Raw genomic sequence first — 26,633 nt, 5'->3', positions numbered from 1 at the left:
GGGAGGGTAGGTGTCGGTAAGGCAGGACTGAACACCTAATCCGCATTCAAACATAAAATATAATTTTACAGGGATCTGGAAATAATCCGAGAGTACACAGAAGATCGAAATAGTCTTGAGAGGCAAATTGAAATACTCCAGTAAGTTCTCATATAAAGTCCTCATCACATTTACATTTAACTTATGTTTTGTTAGTAAAACAGGTGCCACATGTAACACGAGTTGCCATATATCAAAGGCTGGGTTCGCGGCTCCACGCGTGTCCCTTCTCGACACGGTGTGTTCAGCACGTCAGCTTGGCTTTCTGATGCTTCTAATCCTACATAAACTATTCAAATCCAGGGACTAGAGTATAATTCTCTAAAAGTGCTCGCAAGTCAGGTGATATGTCTGGCACGTCTTCATGATACCTTTATTTTACTGTAAAGGACAGTGGCCCTGACCTCATCAGCTTTCTCTGCAGCTCAGCACGCTGAGAGGTTTCAGGCGTCTCACATAGTGCATGTCACATCACTAGGCATACACGATCATTCTTTGGTAATTTATTGTGTCTGGTTAGCAGTATATTTTTCTTTTCTTTTTTTTTTAACCTCTTGGAAATATTACACCTGCTCTGTCAAATTTGCAGCTAAGTTTTAGGAATTCCATCCTCTGAGACCTTCCCCACAAAACCTCCCCCTTTCCCACTGCCCCTTTCTCTCTTTTTCACCTAGGCAGTATTTTCTTCTGGTTTTAGTTCCCCCAAATGATGCCAGGTCAGATTTGACAATTTTTTTCCATCATTATGAATGCTTATTACATCTCACCTGTGACAATGACAGAGTTGCTATATTACAAGAATCCTGTTAATTCATTTATTCATTCATTCAGCAGGTTTTCACTCAGCACCTTTTACGGTTCAGGTATGCCAGGAGCTGAGGATACAGTAGCAAGTAGGAGAAAAAGGCCTCTCTCCTTATGGGGCTAGTCCAGGGGAAGAGGATGGAACCTGATCAATACTTACAGATGTTAGATGCCAAAGGAGCGGCAGGGGCCAAGGGGAGCCGAGTGTCTCGTAAGGGCATCCTCCTAACCAGAAAGGTCTAGGAAGCGTCTGACTTCTGAAGGACGAATAAGCCTGAAGCAGGGAGATAGTAGCCAGTCTCTACGGCAGAGACTTCATTTGATAGAAGAGGTTGCTCAGTCTCTGATAGCTTAAGTGGCTGCTGTAAGGCATATAGAAAGTAAGTGCCTGAATTGGGATTTGAACCTGAGTCAACATTGGAGCCTTTAACTGGTATAAAACAGTGCCTGGTGGTACAGCACCATGCCACAAGAAGGATGCAGGAGTAGCCAGGAGAAAGAAGTATGACATAACACAGCACATCCGTGCAGCGGGGATAGAGAGTAGGTGGGGCCGGCTGGCTTCAGGCCTTTAGGGAACACAGACCTGCACCAAACCTATCCAAACAATGGAGCTACCTGAAGGAGCAGTGGGTTCCACAGCATAGCTGACTCACTCCTAAAATGCCTTGAGACCTCTAAAGAGAGGTGACACATTGTTAAGTTGCACTTCTAGTGATGAATTATGATCTCAGTTTATGAGGTTTGAAGGGAAGTGGCAGAAAGATACAAGCGGTGGTAATGCCACGTTCTGAATATCACAGCCTGAAAAGAAGTGGTGACTTGCACCCCCACTAATACTTTCCTTATCTATTTATTTACTTTGTAGAACAGCTAACAGGAAACTGCATGACAGTAACGATGGCCTAAGGAGTGCCCTTGAAAACAGTTACAGCAAGTTCAACAGATCCTTGGTATGTGATAGAATTTTATAATGCATTTCATTCTTTCTCGTGGTATTTTGATAAAAATCATATATTTTCTTAGAAGAGAACTTATAATAATGAGAAACTATTTCATATAATAAAAGGAGACATTTTCCCAACTTAAAAAATATGCCACTCCTCTGCATAAATAAATGTCTAGGTGTCAGCCAACTCTTTGTTCAATGTTCCAGAAAACCAGAGCAAGATGTATAAGGTGTGACCTGGGTCCTGGAAGAGTTTATAGTATAGTAGGGAGTTAAGATGTGCACAGATAGCAATAATAGAAGAAAAAGTGAGATGTCTCATGGAGGTTAAAATATATATTGCCCAGTTGAGAGGAGAGAGAGGGTGCTTCTGGCTGAGGAGTTTATTTAGACCCACTGGTTTGTTCTTTCTGGTAGTGAGATCATCAGAGTGGAGGCCTTGGGCTTTAAACCCTCCTACAGAAACAAGCTAAGGCCCGTTTGGAATTTTGAGGACCTTTCCGTAGACTACATGTGCCAGAAAGCCTCTCCCCCCACTTTTGGGGGCCAGCTTCAAGGTTGGGGTTCCAGTGCCACAGCTTTGGGTATGGATGAGTCAGCTACTAAGCCAAATGATGGTTTGAGAAGAGATAAATCCTCAGTCGGTATTGCAGGGTCCTGGCAAATCTGGGGAACCAAGATTCCCCTTTATGGTTTATATGGTAGGGTTTGGACTTAAGACATGATGAGGAGAGAGTACTATGGGAAGTTGTTGCAGTTTTTCCCTTGATTTCTGTGCGTTCGTTTTCTCATGTAGGATACCAAACTTTTAATTACATTAGTAAACTAGTGTGCTACAGTTTTTAAAAATGTACACAGAATTTTTACATGTAATAACAAAATATTACGTATTTTATGTATTACAGCGCATAAATAATATATCACCAGGGAATACAATTTCCAGAAGCAGTCCTAAATTTAATGCTCATTCTCCTCAACCTCTGGGCTATGACAGGTATGTTAACACCTACTTACTTTTTGTTTAAATTCTGGAACAGAGTTAAAAGGAAAGTACATTTCCTTACAGGTAAATTAGAATAACAGAATATATTTGGGGCACTAATATCTGTTTTCTACTATCTTACTTTAAATTTATGAAACATGAAACATGTAAAGATTAAAGTAAAAATGTTTTAGAGAGAGTAAAGTGATTCCTTTAAGATGTTATTGTGACTTGGTTTTATGTATGCTTACCCTTACCTCATGCCTATTAAGTCTTGTTTCTTAGAAGTGCCCTCAGTAAGAGGTGTTTCAGGGAAGCCAGTGGAACTACCATATGTGATGTTGTGATATACTCAGTATATGATGTTGAGACTCTTGACACAATCTGTAAATGTTTAATAGCTCAGTATAATATTATGCAAGCTATGTTCAAGGAAAGGCAAACTTTCAAAACAAACAAATGTGGCAAGTAGATGTTTATGCGCTAATGTATTAAAGGAGTCACAGAGGCTTCCCAGAAGTGAGGATTTAGCTCTATTTTTAATCAAATGAAGTGAAATATTAGCCCTGCTATAACTTGAGATCTAGCAGTAAGAACTGAAAGATTACATTTGTGTACACATGTGTATACATATACATGTCCAGTGTTGCTACTTAATAGGCTAACTTGGAGTATGTCAAAGTTTGATGGTAGACGTGAGTGCGTAAACTGCAGGTCTCTGGCTCTCCATTTCTGATGCCACTTTCATAATTTATGTTCCTTCCCTTTTCATTTGAGGACTTTTGATCTAAAGAATAATGTACTTAAGTATCTTGGCATTAGCAAAATGGCCATATCCCCTTTCAGGAAGGTCTGTTTCCAAGGCTTACTGGTAATCACTTTTAATAAAATTCTATCCAAGTATCAGATGTTTTTATTATTCACTGATTTGTTTAATAAAAAATTTGAATGGTTTATCTATTTGTAGGAAACTGGCTTCTCTGTTTTTGAGAAATAGATATTACATTTTTTTAAGTTTAAAAAGGTATTATTCTTTATTTTTAAAAATTGTGATAAAATATACATAACGTAAAGCTTACCATCTTCACTGTGTTTAAGTGTACAGTTCAGTGGCATTAAGTACATTCACATTGTTTTGCAACCGTCACCACCACCCACCTCCAGGACATTTTTCTTTTTTCTTTTTTTTTCCACACACACACACTGTATTTTATTTTTACAATAGATAAATAAACTGACACCAGGCATTGTACATGGATGACCACAACAAAAGCAACAATGATTGCACTTATGAAACACACTCATACTACGTCATAATATTGACATTCAGTCCAGTAATCCTCCACTGTAACAGCTCCTTTACTTTGTAATGAAAATTGATTTGTACATTTTTTGCCTCTGGGACCTTGTGGGATTTTTTTTTTTATTCAAACAGAAAGTCACAAAAATTACAATCATCCTCATCAGTTCACTCAGTCCCATGTAATTAATTTTTTTTTCATCTTGATCTTTTGTTAGCACTTTTATGAATTCATCAGTTTTCCATTAGAGTTCTGAAAATGCTTATTCATTCAGTTCAGCAGTATAGTCAGTTACCAGAAACCTGTACTTGTCAGAGTCTTTTCCATGAATTCCTTGAAGATGAAACCCTTCTATAGGAACATTTCTGCAAAAGCAACAGGGTACACCCAGAACTGTCTGTAAATGACAAAAGACTTAAAAATGACCACGGTTAAAGATTTGATGAAAGTTCATAATAATGCAATTGACAAGGAAATTTAGTTATTTCTGAGATATACATTTTAAGGTAATAACTAGAATTATGTCTTATAACATTATACCAGAATGTATAAGAGTTTTAGAAATTTCATGTAATGTCTGAAACATTTATATTAACATATTTCCATACAAATAACCCAAAGAGAGTTTAGCATTAGTTGTTTTTTTGTTTTTTTATACTGCAGGTTCTTACTAGTCATCAATTTTATACACATCAGTGTATACATGTCAATCCCAATCGCCCAATTCAGCACACCACCACCCCCACCCCACCACGGTTTTCCCCCCATGGTGTCCATACATTTGTTCTCTACATCTATGTTTGCCCTGCAAACTGGTTCATCTGTACCATTTTTCTAAGTTCTACATACATGTGTTAATATACAATATTTGTTTTTCTCTTTCTGACTTACTTCACTCTGTATGACAGTCTTTAGATCCATCCACATCTCAACAAATGACTCAATTTCATTCCTTTTTATGGCTGAGTAATATTCCATTGTATATATGTACCACAACTTCTTTATCCATTCGTCTGTCGATGGGCATTTAAGTTGCCTCCATGACCTGACTGTTGTAAATAGTGCTGCAATGAACATTGGGGTGCATGTGTCTTTTTGAATTATGGTTTTCTCTGGGTATATGCCGAGTAGTGGGATTGCTGGATCATATGGTAATTCTATTTTTAGTTTTTTAAGGAACCCCCATAGGATCCTTAAAAAACCTATGTATCACTTATGAATATAGATGCAAAAATCCTCAACAAAATATTAGCAAACCAAATCCAACAATACATTAAAAGGATCATACATCATGATCAAGTGGAATTTATCCCAGGGATGCAAGGATTTTTCAATATCAATGTGATGCACCACATTAACAAACTGAAGAATAAAAACCATATGATCAGCTCAGTAGATGCAGAAAAAGCTTTTGACAAAATTCAACATCCACTAATGATTTAAAAAACTCTCCAGAAAGTGGGCATAGAGGGAACATACCTCAACATAATAAAGGCCATATATGACAAACCCACAGCTAACATCATTTACTCAAAGGTGAGAAACTGAAAGCATTTCCTCTAAGATCAGGAACGAGACAAGGATGCCCACTCTTGCCACTTTTATTCCGCATAGTTTTGGAAGTCCTAGCCACAGCAATCAGAGAAGAGAAAGAAACAGAAAGAATCCAAATTGGAAAGGAAGAAGTGAAACTGTCACTATTTGCAGATGGCATAATACTATACATAGAAAATCCTAAAGATGCCACCAGAAGACTGCTAGAGCTCATCAATGAATTTGGTAAAGTTGCAGGATACAAGATTAATATACAGAAATCTGTTGCATTTTTATACACTAAGAGTGAACTACCAGAAAGAGAAATTAAGGAAACAGTCCCATTTACCACCTCATCAAAAAGAATAAAATACCTAGGAATAAACCTACCTAAGAAGGTAAAAGACCTGTTCTTGGAAAACTATAAGACACTGAAGAAAGAAACTGAATATGACACAAACATATGGAAAGATATACTGTGTTCTTGGATTGGAAGAATCATATTGTTAAAACGACCATACTGCCCAAGGCAATCTACAGAGTCAATGCAATCCCTAACAATGTAATCACTAACAAAATACCACAGGCATTTTTCTAGAACAAATAATTTTAACATTTGTATGGAAACACAAAGGACCCTGAATAGCCAAAATCATGTTGAGAAAGAAGAACAGAGCTGGAGGAATCATGCTCCCTGACTTCAGACTATGTTACAAAGCTACAGTCATCAAAATAGTGTGGTGCTGACACAAAAACAGACACATAGATCATTGGAACAGGATAGAGAGTCCAGAAGTAAACCCACACACTTATGGTCAATAAATCTATTACAAGGAGGCAAGAATATACAATGGAGAAAAGACAGTCTCTTCAGTAGCCAGTCCTGGGAAAACTAGACAGCTACATGTAAAAGAATGAAATTAGAACATTCTCTAACAATGTATGCAAAAATAAACTCAAAATGGATTAAAAATCTAAGTGTAAGATCAGATACCATAAAACACGTAGAGGAAAATGTAGGCAGAACACTCTTTAATATAAATCATAGGAATATTCTTTGGATCCATCTCCTAAAACAAAGGAAATAAAAGCAAAAATTAACAAATGGGACCTAATTAAACTTATGAGCTTTTGCACAGCAAAGGAAATTATCAACAGATCAAAAAGACAACCCACTGAATGGCAGAAAGTATTTGGAAATGTATGACCAACAAGGGGTTAATATCCAACATATATAAACAGCTTATATAACCAAACATCAAAAAAACAAACAGCCAAATTAAAAAATGGGCAGAAGAACTGAATAGACATTTCTCTAAAGAGGTTGCTGATGGCCAACAGGCACTTGAGAAGATGCTCAACATCGCTAATCATCAGGGAAATGCCAATCAAAACCACAGTAAGATATCACCTCACACCTGTCAGGTGCTATCATCAAAAAGATGATATCATCAAAAAGAACACAAATAACGAATGTTGGCGAGGATGTGGAAAAAAGGGAACCCTCATACACTGTTAGTGGGAATGTAAATTGGTGCAGCCACTGTGGAAAACAGTATGAAGTTTTCTCAAAAAACTAAAAATGGAATTACCATATGACCCAGCAATTCCACTTCTGGATATATATCTGAAAAAAACAAAAACATTAATTCTAAAAGATGCATGCAGCCCAGTGTTCATAGCAGCATTACAATAGCCAAGATATGGAAGCAACCTAAGTGTCCATCAACAGATGAATGGATAAAGAAGATGTAGTATATATATACAATGAAATACAACTCAGCCATAAAAACTAATGAAATTTTGCCATTTGCAGCAACGTGGATGGACTTGGAGGGCGTTATGCTAAATGAAATAAGTGAGACAGAGAAAGACAAATACTGTATGATATGTCTTATATGTGGACTCTAAAAAATACAACTAACTAGTGAACATAACAAAAAAGAAGCAGACTCACAGATACAGAGAACAAACTAGTAGTTACTAGTGGGGAGGGAGGAAGGGGCAATATAGGGGTAGGGCAGTAAGAGGTACAAACTATTAGGTATAAAATAAGCTACAAGGATATATTGTACAATGTGGGGAATATAACCAATATTTTTTAATAACTGTAAATGGAGTATAACCTTTAAAAATTGTGAATCACTATATTGTATACCTATAATTTATATAATAGTGTACATCAACTATACTTCAGTTAAAATTTTTTTAATTAAAAGCATCTTGTAAATTTAATTTTATTGCTTTTGTGGCCTTATTGGATTTTAAGTTGTATATTTGTTTTAGTTTTGAGTTTTTTTCTAAGAACTCTAACAAAAATATAACTTGTTTTGTATTTTTACATATTTAATTGTAATTAAAATATTCTTCAGGCAGATAAGAATAGTTTACTTTTAAAAGGGTATGTATATAAGTTGAGTTTGAGAAAGTCTGATCTATACCTATATTTTTTATTTAGATCTATATTTTCATGGAGGTGATTTTTCAATCAGGATGTTTTTCTCTTTCATTCCTTATCAAAAATATGAATAGGTTAGGGCTTCCCTGGTGGCGCAGTGGTTGAGAGTCCGCCTGCCGATGCAGGGGACACGGGTTCGTGTCGTGGTCCGGGAAGATCCCACATGCCGCGGAGCGGCTGGGCCCGTGAGCCATGGCTGCTGAGCCTGCGCATCTGGAGCCTGTGCTCCGCAACGGGAGAGCCCACAACAGTGAGAGGCCCATGTACCGCTAAAAAAAAAAAAAAGATTACCCTCTCTTTTCTAAGAACATTCATCTCTTATTATTTCTCATATCTGGAGACCTATATACCCTGCCCATTTCCTCTTTCTGATGACATCATGTAGGCCAAATGGCTAGGATGGTGCCCAATGTGTAGCAGGAACTAAGTAAGTTGTAACCCTTGTTTTATTTCAGTATAAACTTAGATACTTATGGGAATCAAATGGAAAAGCAAAAGTAAATGAGGTAATTAACATTTATAAAATGCTGGAGTTTCCCAAGTGGAAAGATCCACAGAAGTCAGGAGTTCTAGCCTTTGTATGGGGCATCTCCCTATGAAACCTCTCCCATAGGAGTCTTTGAGACATGTCCACACTTAGTGGCAGAAAATTCATCTTGTATGCCAGACCATTCCAGGGCCACACATTTCTGACTGCCTGGCATTTTTCACCATGTCGATTACAGACGTGATTCCCAGAAAAGTTTATCAGTTGGCCCTGAGAGAATATAGTCTTCCTGTGTCAGCTCTTCAAATATTTGAGGAGAGAAACCATTACAACTTAAGCCGAGTGCACTGAAACATTTCTCAGACTGGAAGGTTTAAAGTCTCAGGTCATAATAGAGGTATTATCCAGAAATGGACATGCTGTTCAAAATATGGTCTGACCACATTAGAATAAAAAGGTTCAGATGTTCTGTGTACATTTTTCTTAACACAACTTGAGATTACATTTACATCCTGGGCATTCTGATTCTTTTTGTATCAGGAAATAAAGGTGATTTTTTTTAAATAGCTTCCTTTATTAAATGTTTGATTTAAGTGTCTTTATCTTAATTGATTGTTGCATAGAATGAACTATTGCTCTGAGCATTTTATTTCCCCTGTTGCTTAATCATGGAATACACTGAGGCTCTTGGCAAGAATGAGAATATCGGTCTTCTTGATTCTGTTGCTGTCTGATTCCATTGCTGTGTCATCTTGAGCATCGCCGGCCCTCAGGTACAGCAGTCCTCTCCTTTGTCCCCAGGTCATCCCGCTCTTCCTACATGGATGAGGACTGTGACTCTCTGGCCCTCTGTGATCCCATGCAGAGGATAAACTGTGACATTGACAGCCTGCCTGAGAGCTGCTTCGACAGCGGCTTGTCTACCCTGAGAGATTTCAATGAGTATGACTCGGAGGTGGAGTACAAGCACCAGAGGGGATTCCAGAGGTCACACGGCACACAGGAGAGCTCTGGGGGTGATGCTTCAGACACAGACGTAAGCCCCAAAGTCATTTCTCTCCTAGGCCTGATCTTCTGTAGAAATACGTATCTCACCCCGTTTGACCTTTATCTGTCATGGGCATTGTTTTAAAGGTTATACATGTGAAACATAGTTGGGAAAATGTTTCTCCCTATCAAGTTAGGGAAAACTCTCACAGATTCCCTTTTGCAGCCACTCTGTTCCATAATAGCATTGACTGTTGATTCAGCAGCATATTTTTCTTCTTTTTATTTCATGATATATATGTGTAATGAAAGACTTTGCTTTTTAACGGCTGACTTTAAAAAAAAAAAAAAAAAACAGGTTCCTGATATCAGGGATGAAGAGACGTATGGCTCAGAAGGCGTGGCTTCCATCCTGGACTGGAAGCCGCAGGAGTCTGCTAGTGAAGGCAGTGTCATCAGCTCCTTGAGGAAGCCCATCTCAGCACTTGCACCACAGGTAGGCGGTTTCAGAGACACTTTTATTCATGAACACTGTTCATCTTCATGCCATGTAACTTACTAGGAAGAAAGCTGGCACTACCTTTGTCACTCACTGTGGCTTCCTTCCCCTAGACAGACATGGTGGATGATAACCATAACTCTTCCAGCTCACAGAAGGCTTACAAGATTGTGCTGGCTGGGGACGCTGCAGTAGGAAAGTCAAGTTTGCTCATGAGACTTTGCAAGAATGAATTTCGAGGAAACACAAGTGCCACCCTGGGTACAGTTCCTTTTTCAGTGGATAATGGGAAAGTGACCTTCTTTAGGTTGATTTCTATTTTTGTTAGGGATTATATACAGACACACAGATCTCTCTCTTTCTCTCTCTGTATAATATGTATATAGGTAGAGGGGGGTGTGTGTGTGTGTGTGCGCACACGCACTTGCACACACACGTGTCCTTCTCTATAGAATAGCCCTCTGTTTTGGCTAAGGCCTAAGTTTGGGAGAGGAAGACTAGCAAAGGACTGAGGTATCTGCTTACCCAGTGAGATCAACCAAAGTTTAGAGCCAGAGATGACAGATTCATTTATTCAGCAAGCATATCCTGGTCCTGCTGTGAGCCACATTCTGTTGTAGGCACTACGGATACACAGTAAACAAAGTCGACTAAATCCCTGGATGAAAAACACATTTTAAAACATGAGACTGGGGAGAGGTGCACTTTTACACAGGGTGCCCAGGGAAAGCCTTTCTGATCAGGTGTCATTTGATGTTGATAAAGTGAGCTTACCGATAGCCAGTTTGGCATTAAGGTCAAAATCATAGCCAGGTGTATGTTCCCTCCCCTCCTTCACAACGGAATACATGAGTAATACCTCTCAGAACAAGGAAAAAATAGTGTCCTCATTTCCCAAATTTGCACAGTAATCAGTAAAAGGAATTGAAAGAAGATATGCAAATTATCATTTACTTTTCTTCCTTATCTAAAGAGTTCTTATTTTGATAACCAGAAACCTTAGAACAGATTATCTTCTTCACAATGGATGTCTTTCTAAATTTATGGTTCTCTGTTACACCTTTCAAGATAACAAAGCTGAAGGTTCACTTCAATTTGATTCATAAAAAGCCTACAATATTTGGTTCAGTTCCTAGAGAGCCTGGCATATATATACATCGTATACATGTACTTTTATATATATATATATATATATATATATACACACACACACATATATACATACACACATGTATATACCTGTATATATACATAGGCACATTTATGTGCATGCACACACACAGATATAACTGAGTCCATCTAATTATGTGTACACATAAAACATAGATTTTCCTTTTGTCCATAGATTAAATCCTTCCCCGAGTCAGCCAACCTGCAATAAGCATCTGCACGCACTTGTGTGGTCTGACTTATAATTAGTATGGAAGGTCACTGTCCTTGAAGGCCAGGTTCATTCCTCTCCGTCTTGCCAAACTTTGGCTTATTGGCTTTTGTCTCATCCTAAAGAGGGCTTGAAAGTAAATACCAATGGAATTATTTACATCGTGTTCTCCATGTTCTCTTATATTCCTTTTCAGGAGTTGATTTTCAAATGAAAACTCTCATTGTAGACGGACAGCGAACAGTACTGCAGCTCTGGGATACCGCTGGCCAGGAGAGGCAAGTGCTTTCCATAATACTTTGGATTCTGCTGAGTTGCACAGACAAGCCTTGTAGGATACTTGGTGGGTTTTGTACTCATATAATTCTGATCGAGCACGTTAGAATTTCAAGAATGCTTGTTTTTTCCCACATCCTTTCCTCCTTCGCTGATCCATCAGTCGTGTGAAGAGGATCTTTAAGCTTCCTTTGAATTGGTGAGCCACTGAGAAAAAGAGAATGCCCTATCCTAAAGAGAAAATTTCGGTGAGGCGGCATTCCTGAACGTGGCAACAGTGTGAGGAGCTGCATAGCTGGGGCACCACAGAAGATGGAGAGGAGGACCTGTCAGTTCCCCGGTTCAAGGGCAGGGACACAGACCATTGATAAATAGCAGACTCGCATCTGGCCACAGACAGTACCCTGTCTTTCTTTCACTGCTGATGGCCAGAGCATCAAGCATAGGTTTTAATCATATCTAACTCTTACGGAACAGACTGTATCCGATTGTGCACCAAACAAGTATGGGGGTACCTGCCGACCTCTGTAACCAGGCACCATTCAGGGTGTTCAGATTCAACGGTGAACAGGTGGACACAGACACCTGCCCACATGGAGCTCATATTTTCTAGCAGCATTTGAAAGATATGTGTGGTTAACATAGCTATTTAAGATCCTGTAAGATACTGCACTTGGTTTAGGACAGATAGGGTGTGAGGTGCGCTCTTCCCCTGGTGAGCCCCCAACACCCTGTGTGTGTGTCCTGTGGTGTTCCACATGGTTAGTTCTTCTACCACCCACCCACAATACTCCCTACCCACCAGCCAAAAAATAATTTTTCTCTGATGTGCCTCTCCTTCCATCCTTCACACACACCCTTCTGTGTCCCACAGCTGGGTTCTGGTAGTGTGTTGCTGAGGCTGAAATTTTTAGAAATTACGATCTCAACCTTGTCCTGGCTATGCTCTGGGGTATGTAGACTTTCTTGGGATTATTTGGTGGAGAAAATGATTGGCTTTTCTAAATCACTAGCCCAGATTCTTATTCTGTTACCTTTCACCAGGTCATTCTAGGCCTCGGGGATGACTATTTCACAGTAATAGGTTGCCATTAGATTCTCCTCAATTGGGGCTTGTTTTAAAAGGTGAGGGAAAAAAGTGAGCATAAAGGAGATGAAGAATGAGGCAGCACCAAACTGACTGACTGATTAGAACAATTACGTGCTATTCTCTTTTCCAGATTCAGAAGTATTGCCAAGTCTTATTTCAGAAGAGCAGATGGTGTTTTGCTGCTGTATGACGTTACGTGTGAGAAAAGCTTTCTTAATGTACGAGAATGGGTAGATATGATTGAGGTAAGAATTCAAAACAGAGAACCAAAAAATTACATAGGAGAGCTACAGGCTGTCTCGGGAAATGCTGTTTCTCTTCTTTGTCAAAACGAACTCAACTACGAGCCACTGATCCAGGCTCTCAGGAAGAAGTGGATGTGAGAAGTGGGGTTCCCAATGGCACTTGGCAGTACTGGTCTCCTCCTCAGTAGCTGGGCAAGTTCCCACAGAGCTAAGGACACTACTAAAGTGAGCTTCTGGGGTGGGGAAGGGGGGCGGGGAACTCCTGAGTTTTCTTTTTTTTTTTTTTTTTTTTTGCGGTAAGCGGGCCTCTCACTGCTGTGGCCTCTCCTGCTGTGGAGCACAGGCTCCGGACGCCCAGGCTCAGCAGCCATGGCTCACGGGCCCAGCCGCTCCGCGGCACGTGGGATCTTCCCGGACCGGACCGTGTCCCCTGCATCGGCAGGCGGACTCTCAACCACTGCGCCACCAGGGAAGCCCTGTCTTCATTTTTAAAGGATGGTTTTTCTGACTCTATAATTATTTGCTGACTTTGTTATACAGCAGAAACTAACACAACATTGTAAAGCAATTATACTCCAATAAAGATGTTAAAAAAAAAAAAGAATCCATACCTAGACACATCATGGTTGAATTGCTAAAAGTCAAAACAAAGAGAAAATGTTGAAAGCAAGAGAAAAATCACTCATTGTGTACAGAGGAACCACAATACAATAATGACATCAGAAACGAGTCCAAAAGGCAGTGAAGTGGCATAATTTCATTGTTTTTGAGGCTCATTTCTTGATGCTGTATCAGGTGTGGTACCAAAGTGGATGAGCGCCTGGATGTTTTTAGGCACCACGAAGAGTCATTTCTCAGTGAGGGCTGCTGCTTCGCTTGTTTAGGAGCTATAAACCTGTTTTTCTAGTCAGGTTGTCTTCTATTCTCATAGCCTGCTCAGGGGGATGTGTCCTTACTGCCCCCTTCGTTTTACAGATAGGGAAATGGAGGCAGAAACAGGAAGAGACTGCCTGATTTCATGCAGCCGGCGAGTGGCCAGGTGGTGGGAGGGACAGAGTCTCAAACTTAACTCTGCCTCTCACATCTTACATTCTGCCAGCCAGCTCCTCTATGAATGCCGGGACAGACAGTGCAACAGTATGCATATGCTGATTTGGGGAGCATTATCCTGAGAATCTGTTAGTTTGAATGACTGCTCCTTGGCTCTTCACAAGAAAAGTGTTGACATTTAGGGCCTTCTGATTTTGCTTTTGTTGTAAGCCAGATAGCAGCAAGTGTGGAACTCTGAGACCCCATTTTTGTCCCATTATAGCTGAGGGAATATTTGTGTGTTTTGTACCTGCGATAATGAAGTTGACTTGTAATCACCACTGTTTGAGTGAAAATTATAGAAAATTATGTGGGCACTACAGCCAAATGTAATTCTGGGGTCGCGCCTCTTGAGTTTGGTATTAGTTTGTATAGTGGCAAGGGTGATGGAGTCAGTTTGGACCACCCCTGGCCCTTACAACATCTTATTTAACCTCTCTGAATTTCAGTGTTCTGATCTGGAAATGGGAGAAGGTTTGGCTCCTTTTAGAGATATTTTGAGGTTTAAAGATATTGTCTGTACATCATGTGGCGCAAAGGGGCATTCAGAAAGGGTAGCTGTTGTCATCATCAACCTCATAACTTGCCCAATGTTTCATGTATGCACAATTTCTTTCTTTTCTTCATGGTAGGATGCAGCCCATAACAGCATTCCTATCATGTTGGTAGGAAACAAGGCTGATCTTCGTGATGCTGCTGAAGCGGAAGGACAAAAATGTGTCCCAGGGTACTTTGGAGAAAAACTGGCCATGGTAAGAGTAAGAGTGGGTCCAAATTGGGAGGGACCTTTCACTTCTGTCTACATTTGCTGAAGAGGCTGTTTGACAAACTCCACTCTGTTTGATAAGTCTTCTGTCCCTATACAGGCAGAACTCCCAGTGGCCCCTATCCGTCCCATGAATGTAAATAATTATTCCAAGAGTTAAATCCCTTGTGGAGGTAAAACAATCACATGATCATTTTCCCCCACTGAGTACCACTGAGAAAGAGGATGCAAAATTATTGTGTCTTCCTCCTCACTCTTCCCCAGTTCCTGGAATCCTTCTCTAGTCCTGGAACCTAGGTAGAGGAAGAAGAATGGGTGTCCTGTTTTGAAAAGATGGGTTTGGTTCCAGAGGGTCACTGTGCCAAGGGGCAGCAGATGGTGCAGTGTGTCATCTGGGTAAAGGGGTGAAGAGAATTGGAAGACTCATTCTTTCCTCTACGATTTGTAGTCAGTTGGAATAGTATAAAATTATTTTTGGCTATGCATTTGTACAAAGGATGGACCTCATTTCTGTCCAGATTATTACTGTGGGCAGTGTTTATTCTCTCATTATTATCATTGGGTCAGAATGCTATGTGGCCGTCTTATGACTTGTCTTACCCAAATAAGGAACCAGATGCTCCTTAGGTCAAATATGAAGTTCTTATCATAACAGTCCGATCTGACATCGCTATCATTGTTGTCTGTCATCAGCTTGAAAGGACTGCTCTATAACATATACATGTGAACTTTAAAAAGAAGTTTCCATTCCACTATTCTAAGTTGGAATTGTTTCTTGTTTTAAATTTTAGAACTGTGAGCCAAATATGATAAACATCAAAACTAGGCAGTAAAATATAGAAGAGATCCATTCAACACGTATTTAATTGTATCCACCATGTGAAAAAGCACTTCATTGTGAGCCGAGCAAAGGGTAGAGAACAAAGGAAACCGTCCTTGTCCTCACGTAGTTTACTGTCTGGGGAAGACAGATGTTAAACCCACGAAATCCACATATTCCCCTAGAGAGCTCATAATTCCTGGCCACATGCTAATTTTATTCCCTCCCCCCCAGTTTCTCAGATTTCCCAAGGTTTGCTTATTTATTATGCATCTCATGTCCTCCACCCTCCTGCATCCTCAAAGGCCATCTCTATTTCACCCTATAACATCCTGGCTATGAAATTCAGCAGCAGCACTACCCATTTCTACTAGAAATACATTCATTTGGGGTATTTTTTAGATTTTCTATGGATTTGGGGGCTCATGGGTAAAGGTTTCACGGTAGTCTTTCCCCATTGTTTGGTTCTTCCTGCTCTCCCTGCTCCAGAGCACCCATCACATCTTGCCCGTATCCCACACAGGACTGTGTTGCCCACACCCAGCCCCACAGCGCACATAATTCTCCTTTCCTAAAGGAAACTGTCTCCAGCTGTTAGACAAAGACACCCAAAAATAACCTCATCATTTACATCTGCGGCAAGTGCTATGCTGGAAAAATACATGCCTCAAGAGGTTTTACAGTAGGAAGACCTAATACCAACTTTTCAGAGTTAGAAAACACTTAATCTTAACTTCAAGGGAGGATTACCTAAAAATCTAGAAGGTAGGTAAAAGTCAGCCTGGGGAAAGAGTTACTAGGGATACAGGATAACCTAGGTAGTGGTAACAGCAGGTGAAAAGGTCCTGAGGTGGGAGGAAATTTGGAGTGTTGGGGAAATAGAGGGACGGCCAGGGTAACATGAGCACTGTGAGTGAGGGAGAGTGGTGGCAGGTAAAACTGGGAGGTTGGCTGGGGCCACGTACAAGCTAGGCCTTGTCGGCCAGGTAAGCATTCCAACATTGCTTGAGAGGAATGGGAAGCATCGAAAGGTCTGAAGCAGGAGAGTGATATGATCAGTGATTGTATGTATAACCACTGGGAGGTTAAGTAATAGACTAGAAAATGTCCATTGGTTTTAGCAACACAGAGGCTGCTGAATCTTGATAGGAAAAGATGATAGATTGAAGGGGGGGTGGGATGTGTGTTAGCTGCCAGCCAAAAGGAGACATATTTTTGATGGACATTTAATTCCTAAGTGGTTACCTTAAGCTATCATTTTTCTCTCTCTCAAATTATTTGATAGAGAACATTATTTGATAGAGAAATTTTGTATTGTGGGATTTTTTTTTTGGATGCAAAATAAAAATCTCTGACTAGGAACTGTTCCTGGAATAAGTAGGCTCAAACCTGTTTTTTTTTTTTAAAGTCTTGAAACTCAATCCAATTTCTTAACTATTAGTTTTAGCATACTCAACAGGGCAATATTTTTATTTTATTTTATTGGTTTTAAAAGCGAACATTCCAGGAAACCTAATCAAAGCCTTCATTTAATGGTATATATATGTTTTTTACAGACCTATGGGGCATTATTTTGTGAAACAAGCGCCAAAGATGGTTCGAATATAGTGGAAGCTGTTCTCCACCTTACTCGGTAAAGTTTTGCCTTATATTTGGAAAACTGGATGTAGGATTGAATTTTCACTTAGCTGTTGTATGTGTCAAATTTCTTGACCATAATGTGAATCTACATGGGAAAACACTCTTGTCTTTCAGTAGTGGCTGGAGAAACAAACATAGTTTTTATAAAAAACTGGTATGCTGCTTGTTCACTGTGAACATTGGCAAAATACCTCTACTGCCAAACAAAGCAGGTGCATCTGAGGTGTCACTGACATTTCTGCAAAATGTGCCCACAAAGCTAATAGTTGACGTGTGTGAATCACTTCTAGGAACCAGACTTTAAACACAGGAGACTATTATGAATATAACTATCTATTATATTATGACATTTTCCAAGGTAAAAGAACTCAACAAAACAAACTGTATATCATGCCAGTTGGAAGCACTTTGTTTACATTATTTAACCCAGGTAATTATTAAGCTAAGGCAATGGTGTTAATAATATATAACATTTTGGGATGTGGATTAGAATGAAAATTGCATCATTGAGGAACTTGGTTTTAACTGTATTTTAATCCTTGCAGTATTCTTAGGAAATAACAATGTTTTCTGCTGGATTTACTACTTCTGCCTAGTTTTCTGCCACAGATGAAGAAATGATTCTTTGCTGATCTAAAGGGATTCAATACGCCCCCAAAAAAGAAAGAAAAAATATAAAAATGTGCATTAACAAAATCCAGCCAATGATCCTTAATTGCTGACAAAGCAAAAACATAATTTTAGGCAAGTAGAGATTTGTGAGATCATTTGTGAGATTCTGATTTTATAAGAATCTTAACTTTAGTACAGTAAGGGGCTCCGTGCTACCTTAGCTTCAGGCAGGGAGTGCTGAATTGCTGCCTGGGCTGAGCAGGAAAGGATGCTGCAGGCCAGGTCCTCCGCATGGCTGCTGGCTTCTGCCCAGCACATTGGAGGACTGTAGTGTCAGGAAGCTCAAAGTCCAACCTTAAATCTACCCCGAACAGCTGTGGAGTCTTGACTAAGTCCCTGTCTTCCTTTAGGCATCTCTAATCTGTACAATGAGGGAAGGGGCTAAAGAAAATGATCCCTAAGGCCCCTTCTAGTTCTGACAGTCTATGATTCCATATATAATAATAGCTTGGACTCTACTGAATAACATAATCACTATTTAACGCGGAATTGTCTTGTGGGGTCATATTACAGTTAAATGACTCCAAATTGCCCCGGTCACACCCAGAGTGCAGAATCGATCCTCTTTATTATATCATAAAGATAGGAGAGCCGACGACAGCCTTTTCCCCTGGTGCTCCAGCTGGCATGTTGGGTCAGCCCAGCAGCCTCCCTGTTTACAGTGTAGCTTCTTTACTTAAAACACCTGTGTGGGGCTTCCCTGGTGGCGCAGTGGTTGAGAGTACGCCTGCCGATGCAGGGGACACGGGTTTGTGCCCCGGTCCGGGAAGATCCCACATGCCGCGGAGCGGCTGGGCCCGTGAGCCACGGCCGCTGAGCCTGTGCGTCCGGAGCCTGTGCTCTGCAATGGGAGAGGCCACAGCAGTGAGAGGCCTGCGTACCGCAAAAAAAAAAAAAAAACCTGTGTGCAGGAGCATTCTGATAACAAGGTCACTTCTTGTGAATCACTTATCAAGGAGCTTTTTAAATTGTTGCTATTGCATTATGGGCTGGTTTGAGGCCTCTAGGTTTGTTATGTTAACAATGTGTTAAACAGGAAAATTATAAATAAACCAAACATGTAAAGACTTTAATTTGCTTTATACTGTGTCATCAGATTGCTTGTCAAAATACCCAAGTCTTAAATAAAAATGGTATCGTTTCCGCAAGTGAAATTACCACTTTAAAAAGTTTTACAGCTTTCAGAATGTTATGTATAATAGTAACTCCCCTTCAAACCATGTTATGTCATAAAACTTGAACTAGAACAGTTTATGGGTTTGCACTGTCTGAAACAGTATTTGTTTTTGAAGGAAGGCCATAAATGTTTGGTTAACAACCTGAACTCCTCTGCTTTTTCTTGGAAAACCCTGTCTATCCCAGGAAAAGTTTCTCCTAGAAATGCAGTTTCCCTGTAGGGCTGATAGACATTCATTCCAACCATTGTCCACTGGTAAGTAAATCTGCCATCACTAGAGCCACAGGCTTTAAACATTTTTCAATAGATTCAAGTACAACAGGCATTAAACTGGTCAATGGCCTAAAATTCGAGAAAAACACGAAAAGCTCGGGCTGATGTATCAGTTCAGCGCCATTGCTGACCCCATTGAGGATAAATCTGTCCATAAGATTGAGTCATTTAAAATGCAGTTGTTAAGTACATGGCAGTTTGGGGTGAGGTAATTTAATTTTCCCAGCCTTAAACCTGTTTTAGATGTTTGGAATTATATCTTCCTGATTTCCTTAAAGTGGGAGATGCTTGCATCTTTGGTAGATTAAAGAAACTGAAGGCCAGGTGAACAATATGGGTACCTATTTTTTCTCCCTTAATATTTGCTTTCAGTGTTCAGTAATGTCTGCATTATTATCATTTCTGCTCAGTATGAAAGCCCTGTAGAGATATCAGGTTATGTAAGATAGGCTGTGCAATTTAACATTAGAGAAAAAAAAGAAAACAAAATACATGACCAGGCAGCCATATGATATGTAATTTACAGAGGCCTTTTAGACTTTCCAGAAGGGAGAGATGTGAGTTGTCTTGTGAAGATGCTATGTTTACTAAACCCATTGTACAGATAAGAAAATTGAAAATTAGAATGCTTCATCAGCTTGCTCAAAGTGACACAGTACTAAATGGCAAAATTGGGACTTTTCACTACTCTGAATCTCTGGCTTGCCTTTTAAATGTTGGTAATCTCAGGATTCTATTCTGCACTCTCTTCCTCTTACTCTTTCTCTCTCTACCTAATGTCTTCCACCACCATGGTTTCTAGAACTGTGTCTAGAAGGTGACTTCTAATTTCTGTATTTTTAACTCCCATCTTTTTTTAAAATTCCACAACTATATTCCCACCCACCAACAAATGAAAATTCCATAGGCATGACTGATCCAACATATCTAAACCCTAATGTGTTCATTTTTCTTTAAAATTGTTCCTTATTCTATACTCCGGTTCTCAGGAAACTACTAACATTATAATTGAAAAAGAGTAACCTAGAGTCAGTCTTGACTCCTTCCTCTTTCTTCATCATCTGCCTCTAGTGGGTTCTGGGGCCCTACTGATTCAGTGACCTCTCTGCAATCTTCCTTCAATCCCTCCCCGCCCCCACCCTGTTCTGCTTCAGGCTTCAAAATTTCCTACCCCGTTTAGTGCAGGAGGGACCTAAGTTTCTGCCTCAGAGTTTCTCCAGCATCAGTTCATCTTCCACCCTGTAATCAGGGTAATCTCTGTAAATAAAAATCCAATTAAGACCTTCTTGCTTGCACCCCACATTGGTGCCCTACCTACAGCATAGAGTCCAGCCTCCTTAGCAAGTGGCTAATGGTCCCCCAGAGCCCAGTTCACCTACCTTTCTATTTGCATCTCTTATCTTGCTTCCCAAATGAATGATAATCTATAGACACAGCAAACTTTGCTTCCGGTCATAGCCAAGTTCTTTTATGCCTCTTTGCCTCTATACATGCTATTCCCTGCACCTGGAATCTCTCTTCCTCATTAAATGACAGTGAATTCCTATCCCACCAAGAGGTCGGCTCCACTGTGCTTGTGTGTTAGCGGCTCTCGGGGACCTGGTAATGATTTATTTAGAAGACATCTGGCTTTCTCTCAAAGCTCACTAGTTGAGAGGGACTTCCCTGGTAGTCCAGTGGTTAATACTCCATACTCCCAATTCCGGGGGCCCAGGTTCGATCCCTGATCAGGGAACTAGATCCCGCATGCCACAACTAAAGATCCTGCATGCTGCAACTAAAAACATCCTGCATGCTGCAACTAAAGATCCCCTATGCCACAAGGAAGATCCCGTGTGCCACAACTAAGACCCGGCACAGCCAAATTTAAAAAAAAAAAAAAAAATTTACAATTAAAAAAAAAAGCTCACTGGTTGAGGAGCCCAGAGTTTGGCATAAATCGGACATTTGTTGAATGACCAAATGGTCAAGATTTTGCATTTGGGAGTTTGTATTAGTTTTATATTGTCACTGTAACAGATTCCTACTAGCCTAGTGCTTTAAGCAATAAAAATAATAGTTCTGGAGGTCAGAAGTCTGAACCAAGTCTTACAGGGTGTTATGGGGTTGAACTGTGTATCCTCCTTCTTTTCCTGAGTCTTTATTTCTTATCTGTGAAGGGAAGACATTGATGCTCACTTGTTACCTGTCAGCATGTGTGTGTGTTGTGTGTATTAAATAAGGACTATGTGAAAACATGTAACATAGCATTTATTAACTAGTCTCCAGCAAGAACCAGTTACCCTTTTGTTTCCTACTCACAGTGCAGTGGTTTTCAAAGGTTAGCACATATCAGCTCCTTTTGGGGCTGTGCTGACCAGTTTAGTAGCCACTAGCCACCTGAAGTGTGGCTAATCCAAGCTGAGATGTGCTGGATGTATTAAATAAATACTGGGTTTTGAAGACAGTATAAAAATTGTATTCAGACTATACTACAAAGTTACAGTAATCAAGACAGTATGGTACTGGCACAAAAACAGAAATATAGATCAATGGAACAGGATAGAAAGCCCAGAGATAAACCCATGCACATATGGTCACCTTATCTTTGATAAAGGAGGCAGGAATGTACAGTGGAGAAAGGACAGCCTCTTCAATAAGTGGTGCTGGGAAAACTGGACAGGTACATCTAAAAGTATGAAATTAGATCACTCCCTAACACCATACACGAAAATAAGCTCAAAATGGATTAAAGACCTAAATGTAAGGCCAGAAACTATCAAACTCTTAGAGGAAAACATAGGCAGGACACTCTGTGACATAAATCACAGCAAGATCCTTTTTGACCCACCTCCTAGAGAAATGGAAATAAAAACAAAAATAAACAAATTTTTTTTATTTGACCTAATGAAACTTCAAAGCTTTTGCACAGCAAAGGAAGCCATAAACAAGACCAAAAGACAACCCTCAGAATGGGAGAAAATATTTGCAAATGAAGCAACTGACAAAGGATTAATCTCCAAAATTTATAAGCAGCTCATGCAGCTTAATAACAAAAAAACAAACAATCCAATCCAAAAATGGGCAGAAGACCTAAATAGACATTTCTCCAAAGAAGATATACAGACTGCCAACAAACACATGAAAGAATGCTCAACATCACTAATCATTAGAGAAACGCAAATCAAAACTACAATGAGATATCATCTCACACCAGTCAGAGTGGCCATCATCAAAAAATCTAGAAACAATAAATGCTGGAGAGGGTGTGGAGAAAAGGGAACCCTCTTGCACTGTTGGTGGGAATGTGAATTGGTACAGCCACTGTGGAGAACAGTATGGAGGTTCCTTAAAAAACTACAAATAGAACTACCATATGACCCAGCAATCCCACTACTGGGCCTATACCCTGAGAAAATCATAATTCAAAAAGAGTCATGTACCAAAATGTTCATTGCAGCTCTATTTACAATAGCCCGGAGATGGAAACAACCTAAGTGCCCATCATTGGATGAATGGATAAAGAAGATGTGGCACATATATACAATGGAATATTACTCAGCCATAAAAAGAAACGAAATTGAGCTATTTGTAATGAGGTGGATAGACCTAGAGTCTGTCATACAGAGTGAAGTAAGTCACAAAGAGAGAGACAAATACTGTATGCTAACACATGTATATGGAATTTAAGAAAAAAAATGTCATGAAGAACCTAGGGGTAAGACAGGAATAAAGACACAGACCTACTAGAGAATGGACTTGAGGATGTGGGGAGGGGGAAGGGTAAGCTGTGACAAAGCGAGAGAGAGGCATGGACATATATACACTACCAAACGTAAGATAGATAGCTAGTGGGAAGCAGCCGCATAGCACAGGGGGATCAGCTCGGTGCTTTGTGACCGCCTGGAGGGGTGGGATAGGGAGGATGGGAGGGAGGGAGACGCAAGAGGGAAGAGATAATGGGAACATATGTATATATATAACTGATTCATTTTGTTGTAAAGCAGAAACTAACACACCATTGTAAAGCAATTATACTCCAATAAAGATGTTTAAAAAAATTGTAAAATAGCTCATTAATATTTTTATTGGTAGCATGCTAAAATGATATTTTTGTAGTACTGAGTTAAATAATATATGTTAATAAAATTAATTTCACCTATTTCTCTTTACATTTTTTACTGTGGCTGCTAAAGAATTTTAAATTACATACGTGAATTACATTCTATTTCTATTGAACAGCGTTGCTGTGCTGGGAATATGCCAATTCCCAGGATCTACTGCTTTGTAACAAGCCACCCAAAATGTAGTCGCCTAGAACAAGACCACTTTTTATTTTTTGAAATTACCAGAAGTGACTGGATCTCACTGGAGGGTCCGTGACTGCTCTCCCTCGGGCGTCTCATGCATTTGCGGTCGTGGACACTGCTGTGGCTCGGTCTGATGTCTGCGGCCAGGGGGCTCCTCCCTGTGGCATCTCAGCCCCCTGGACCTCTCTGCTGCCCTCTCTCCAGTGAGGAACACTGGGCTTCGTAAATGGCAGCTCAAAATGGTCAGGCCTTATTAATGCCCGGCTTGGTAGTTTTAGCACACCATTTCCTCGCCATTCTATTGGTCTGAGCAGTCACAGAGCCGGTGCTGACCATGGGGGAGTGACACAAGCTTCACCACTTAATGGGGGGCACCAGACACTGACAGCGGAGGCAGAACTCTTGGGGGTTGTCTTGGGGACAAGCTGTCACACTCTCCTTACTCACAGAGTTTGCCATTCAGCTTGTCTAAGGTGGGACTTCAGGATGTGTGTATTTCACAAGCATCCCCAGGGATAGGAGACTTCCCTAGGGGGCTTTCATAAGATCATGGAGATCTTTGGTCCAGTGTTGCCTCTAGCAGTTATTTCTAAAAGAAATTTAGGAAGAGGCAAAAGGAAGACATTTTTTCTGGATTTTAACCATCTGTTGTTATCTCCACGATCTTGTATAATTACAGAATGGTTATAAAGTCAATGTTAATGTTAAGCCTTAGCTGGGGGTGGGAGCCAGGTTCCAGAGTCCTAAGGAGTGACCTGTGCGTGTGCAGACTATAAGCCATGCAAAACCACAGGAGAGAGCAAGAATAGTCTGTGTGTGTGCATGTGAGTGTGTGCACGTGTATAGGCACCTGGGCGTGTGTGTGTGTGTGTGTGCGTGCGTGCGTGCGCGCGCGCATGCATGAGTGTGTGGCCTGGTACTGAGAATGTGAGCACTGGAGCCCACCTGTGTGGCCACTTCTCCAGCTGTGTAACCTAAGGGAAATTTCTTAACTTTTTTTTGCCTTTTTTTCCTCACATAAAATGGGGCACAACAAAATCATATAGTTGTTGTGAGGATTAAATAGGTCAACACCTACAAAGCACTTAGAACACTGTCTGGATGGCACACAGCAAGTGCTCAGCAGTGCTCTTTTATTTCCAGAGAGTTGTTTATGGTTCAGTTTTATACCTCAGTAATCTCCTTTCTCTCTGTGTCTCTCTCTCTCCCTCCAGGGAAGTGAAAAAAAGAACTGATGAGCATGACAGCAAATCCATTACCAATCTGAGTGGGACCAGTTCCAAAAAGTCAACCCAGATGAAGAATTGTTGCAATGGTTAAATCCAAAAGATCCTTGGCCCACGAAGCCTTCATTCCCAGAGTACTGAATGTCCGTGACTTATCTGCTTCCTACATGGAGTGGTACGTCCTACAGGCCCTGTCGTATGGAGAGTTACAGTGTGGGAAATCTGAACTGTGCTCTCAGGTCCCTCCAGAACCTCGGCTCTTTTTTGCTATGTTTCAATGAGTGATTTGGGCCCCCTGGTTAAATATACCTGTCTTATCCTTACAAAGTCTTAATAGATAGTGTGTAAATGTTTTTAAAGGGGTTAAAAAAAAAAAAAGCACATGCTCAGATCAGAGCTATAGAAGAAATTCACTGACGTAATTAGGTTCATGTGGTAAATAACCTATGACATTTACTTCCAATATTCAATACTAGCAAACTAATAAAAGAGGGTTACCATCCTAGCTTTGCTGTAAACTAGCCTTGTGGTCTCAGACGTGTTGCCAACCCACATTACATCCATTTCCTCATCTGTAAACAAGCAGCTTATAGCCTTTCAGGCCTAGGCCCTCTCAGCTCTGTAGCTCTTTTAAGGAGTGAGAAGGAGAGCATGATGGCCCACAGTTAATAAGGACTCTGCTTGTCTGTACTTTTAATTTTTATTTTTTTATTTATTTTTTTGCCATACGCGGGCCTCTCACTGTTGTGGCCTCTCCCCTTGCGGAGCACAGGCTCCGGACGCGCAGGCTCAGCGGCCATGGCTCACTGGCCCAGCCGCTCCATGGCATGTGGGATCTTCCCGGACCGGGGCACAAACCCGCGTCCCCTGCATCGGCGGGTGGACTCTCAACCACTGCGCCACCACGGAAGCCCTGTCTGTACTTTTAAAATATTGGGGTATTAATTTTTCTCACTTCTTGTACAAGAACAGAATTTGAGAAAAAATGGTAATGTTTTAAGCTCCAGTGGAGACAGAAAAATCTATTTTTTATATATAAAGAAAGAAAACAAAATAAGTGTTTTGGGGGACAAAAATAGTTTGTATATAAAAGAGGGTATTTTTTAATCTCAGAATACTTATAAAGTCAATGGTTTGAATTCACTGTTAAAAATTCTAATGAAAAAATATAAAGCGACATGCAACTGAAAATACAATGCCCAGGAAAGTTGTCACACTTCACTTAAAAAAAAAAACACCAGCAAGAGACTGCCAGGGGCTGGTAAAAGGGAGGAATTGAGAGTGACTACTAATGGGCTATGGTTGCTTTGCGGGATGATGAGAATGTTCTGGAATTATATTGTGGTAATGTTGCACAACTTGGTGAATATACTAAACCCCACTAAACTGTATACTTTAAATGGTGAATTTTATGGTATGTGAATTGTATCTCACTCAAAAAATACACTAGTATTGATTTAACATTTTGCTGAATGAAAATATGCATGCTCAAACCTCCCCATGGTTTACCCATGGTTTAAGAGTATAATCTCCAGAAAAACACAAATCCCCTAACTCCCTGGTTGCCAGCATTCTCCTCCTTAAATAATGAACAGTGAAAGAAATGTTACATGTAGTTTCGGAAAATCACCTCTTTTGAAGAGGAATTG

General features: G+C 40.3%; 1 protein-coding gene across 1 annotated transcript in view; it reads left to right on the top strand.

The window, feature by feature from the left end:
• RASEF (RAS and EF-hand domain containing) overlaps nt 1–25,393 on the top strand; it is a 69,111-nt gene extending 43,718 nt beyond the window's left edge. Inside the window, exons 7-17 of the mRNA XM_060014934.1 lie at nt 72–140; nt 1,712–1,796; nt 2,698–2,786; nt 9,355–9,589; nt 9,899–10,036; nt 10,153–10,300; nt 11,617–11,698; nt 12,917–13,031; nt 14,753–14,872; nt 17,263–17,339; nt 24,973–25,393. Of these exons, the coding sequence (XP_059870917.1) occupies nt 72–140; nt 1,712–1,796; nt 2,698–2,786; nt 9,355–9,589; nt 9,899–10,036; nt 10,153–10,300; nt 11,617–11,698; nt 12,917–13,031; nt 14,753–14,872; nt 17,263–17,339; nt 24,973–25,078 (1,264 nt within the window). The 3' untranslated portion in view covers nt 25,079–25,393. The remainder of the gene's footprint in view (nt 1–71; nt 141–1,711; nt 1,797–2,697; nt 2,787–9,354; nt 9,590–9,898; nt 10,037–10,152; nt 10,301–11,616; nt 11,699–12,916; nt 13,032–14,752; nt 14,873–17,262; nt 17,340–24,972) is intronic.
• Nucleotides 25,394–26,633: the final 1,240 nt, after the last annotated feature.

The sequence above is a fragment of the Delphinus delphis genome, chromosome 6, assembly GCF_949987515.2.
Source record: "Delphinus delphis chromosome 6, mDelDel1.2, whole genome shotgun sequence".
Classification (NCBI taxonomy): Eukaryota; Metazoa; Chordata; class Mammalia; order Artiodactyla; family Delphinidae; genus Delphinus; species Delphinus delphis.
The sequence above is the reverse complement of the archived record's forward strand: the minus strand, read 5'-3'. Positions and strand labels throughout refer to the sequence as shown.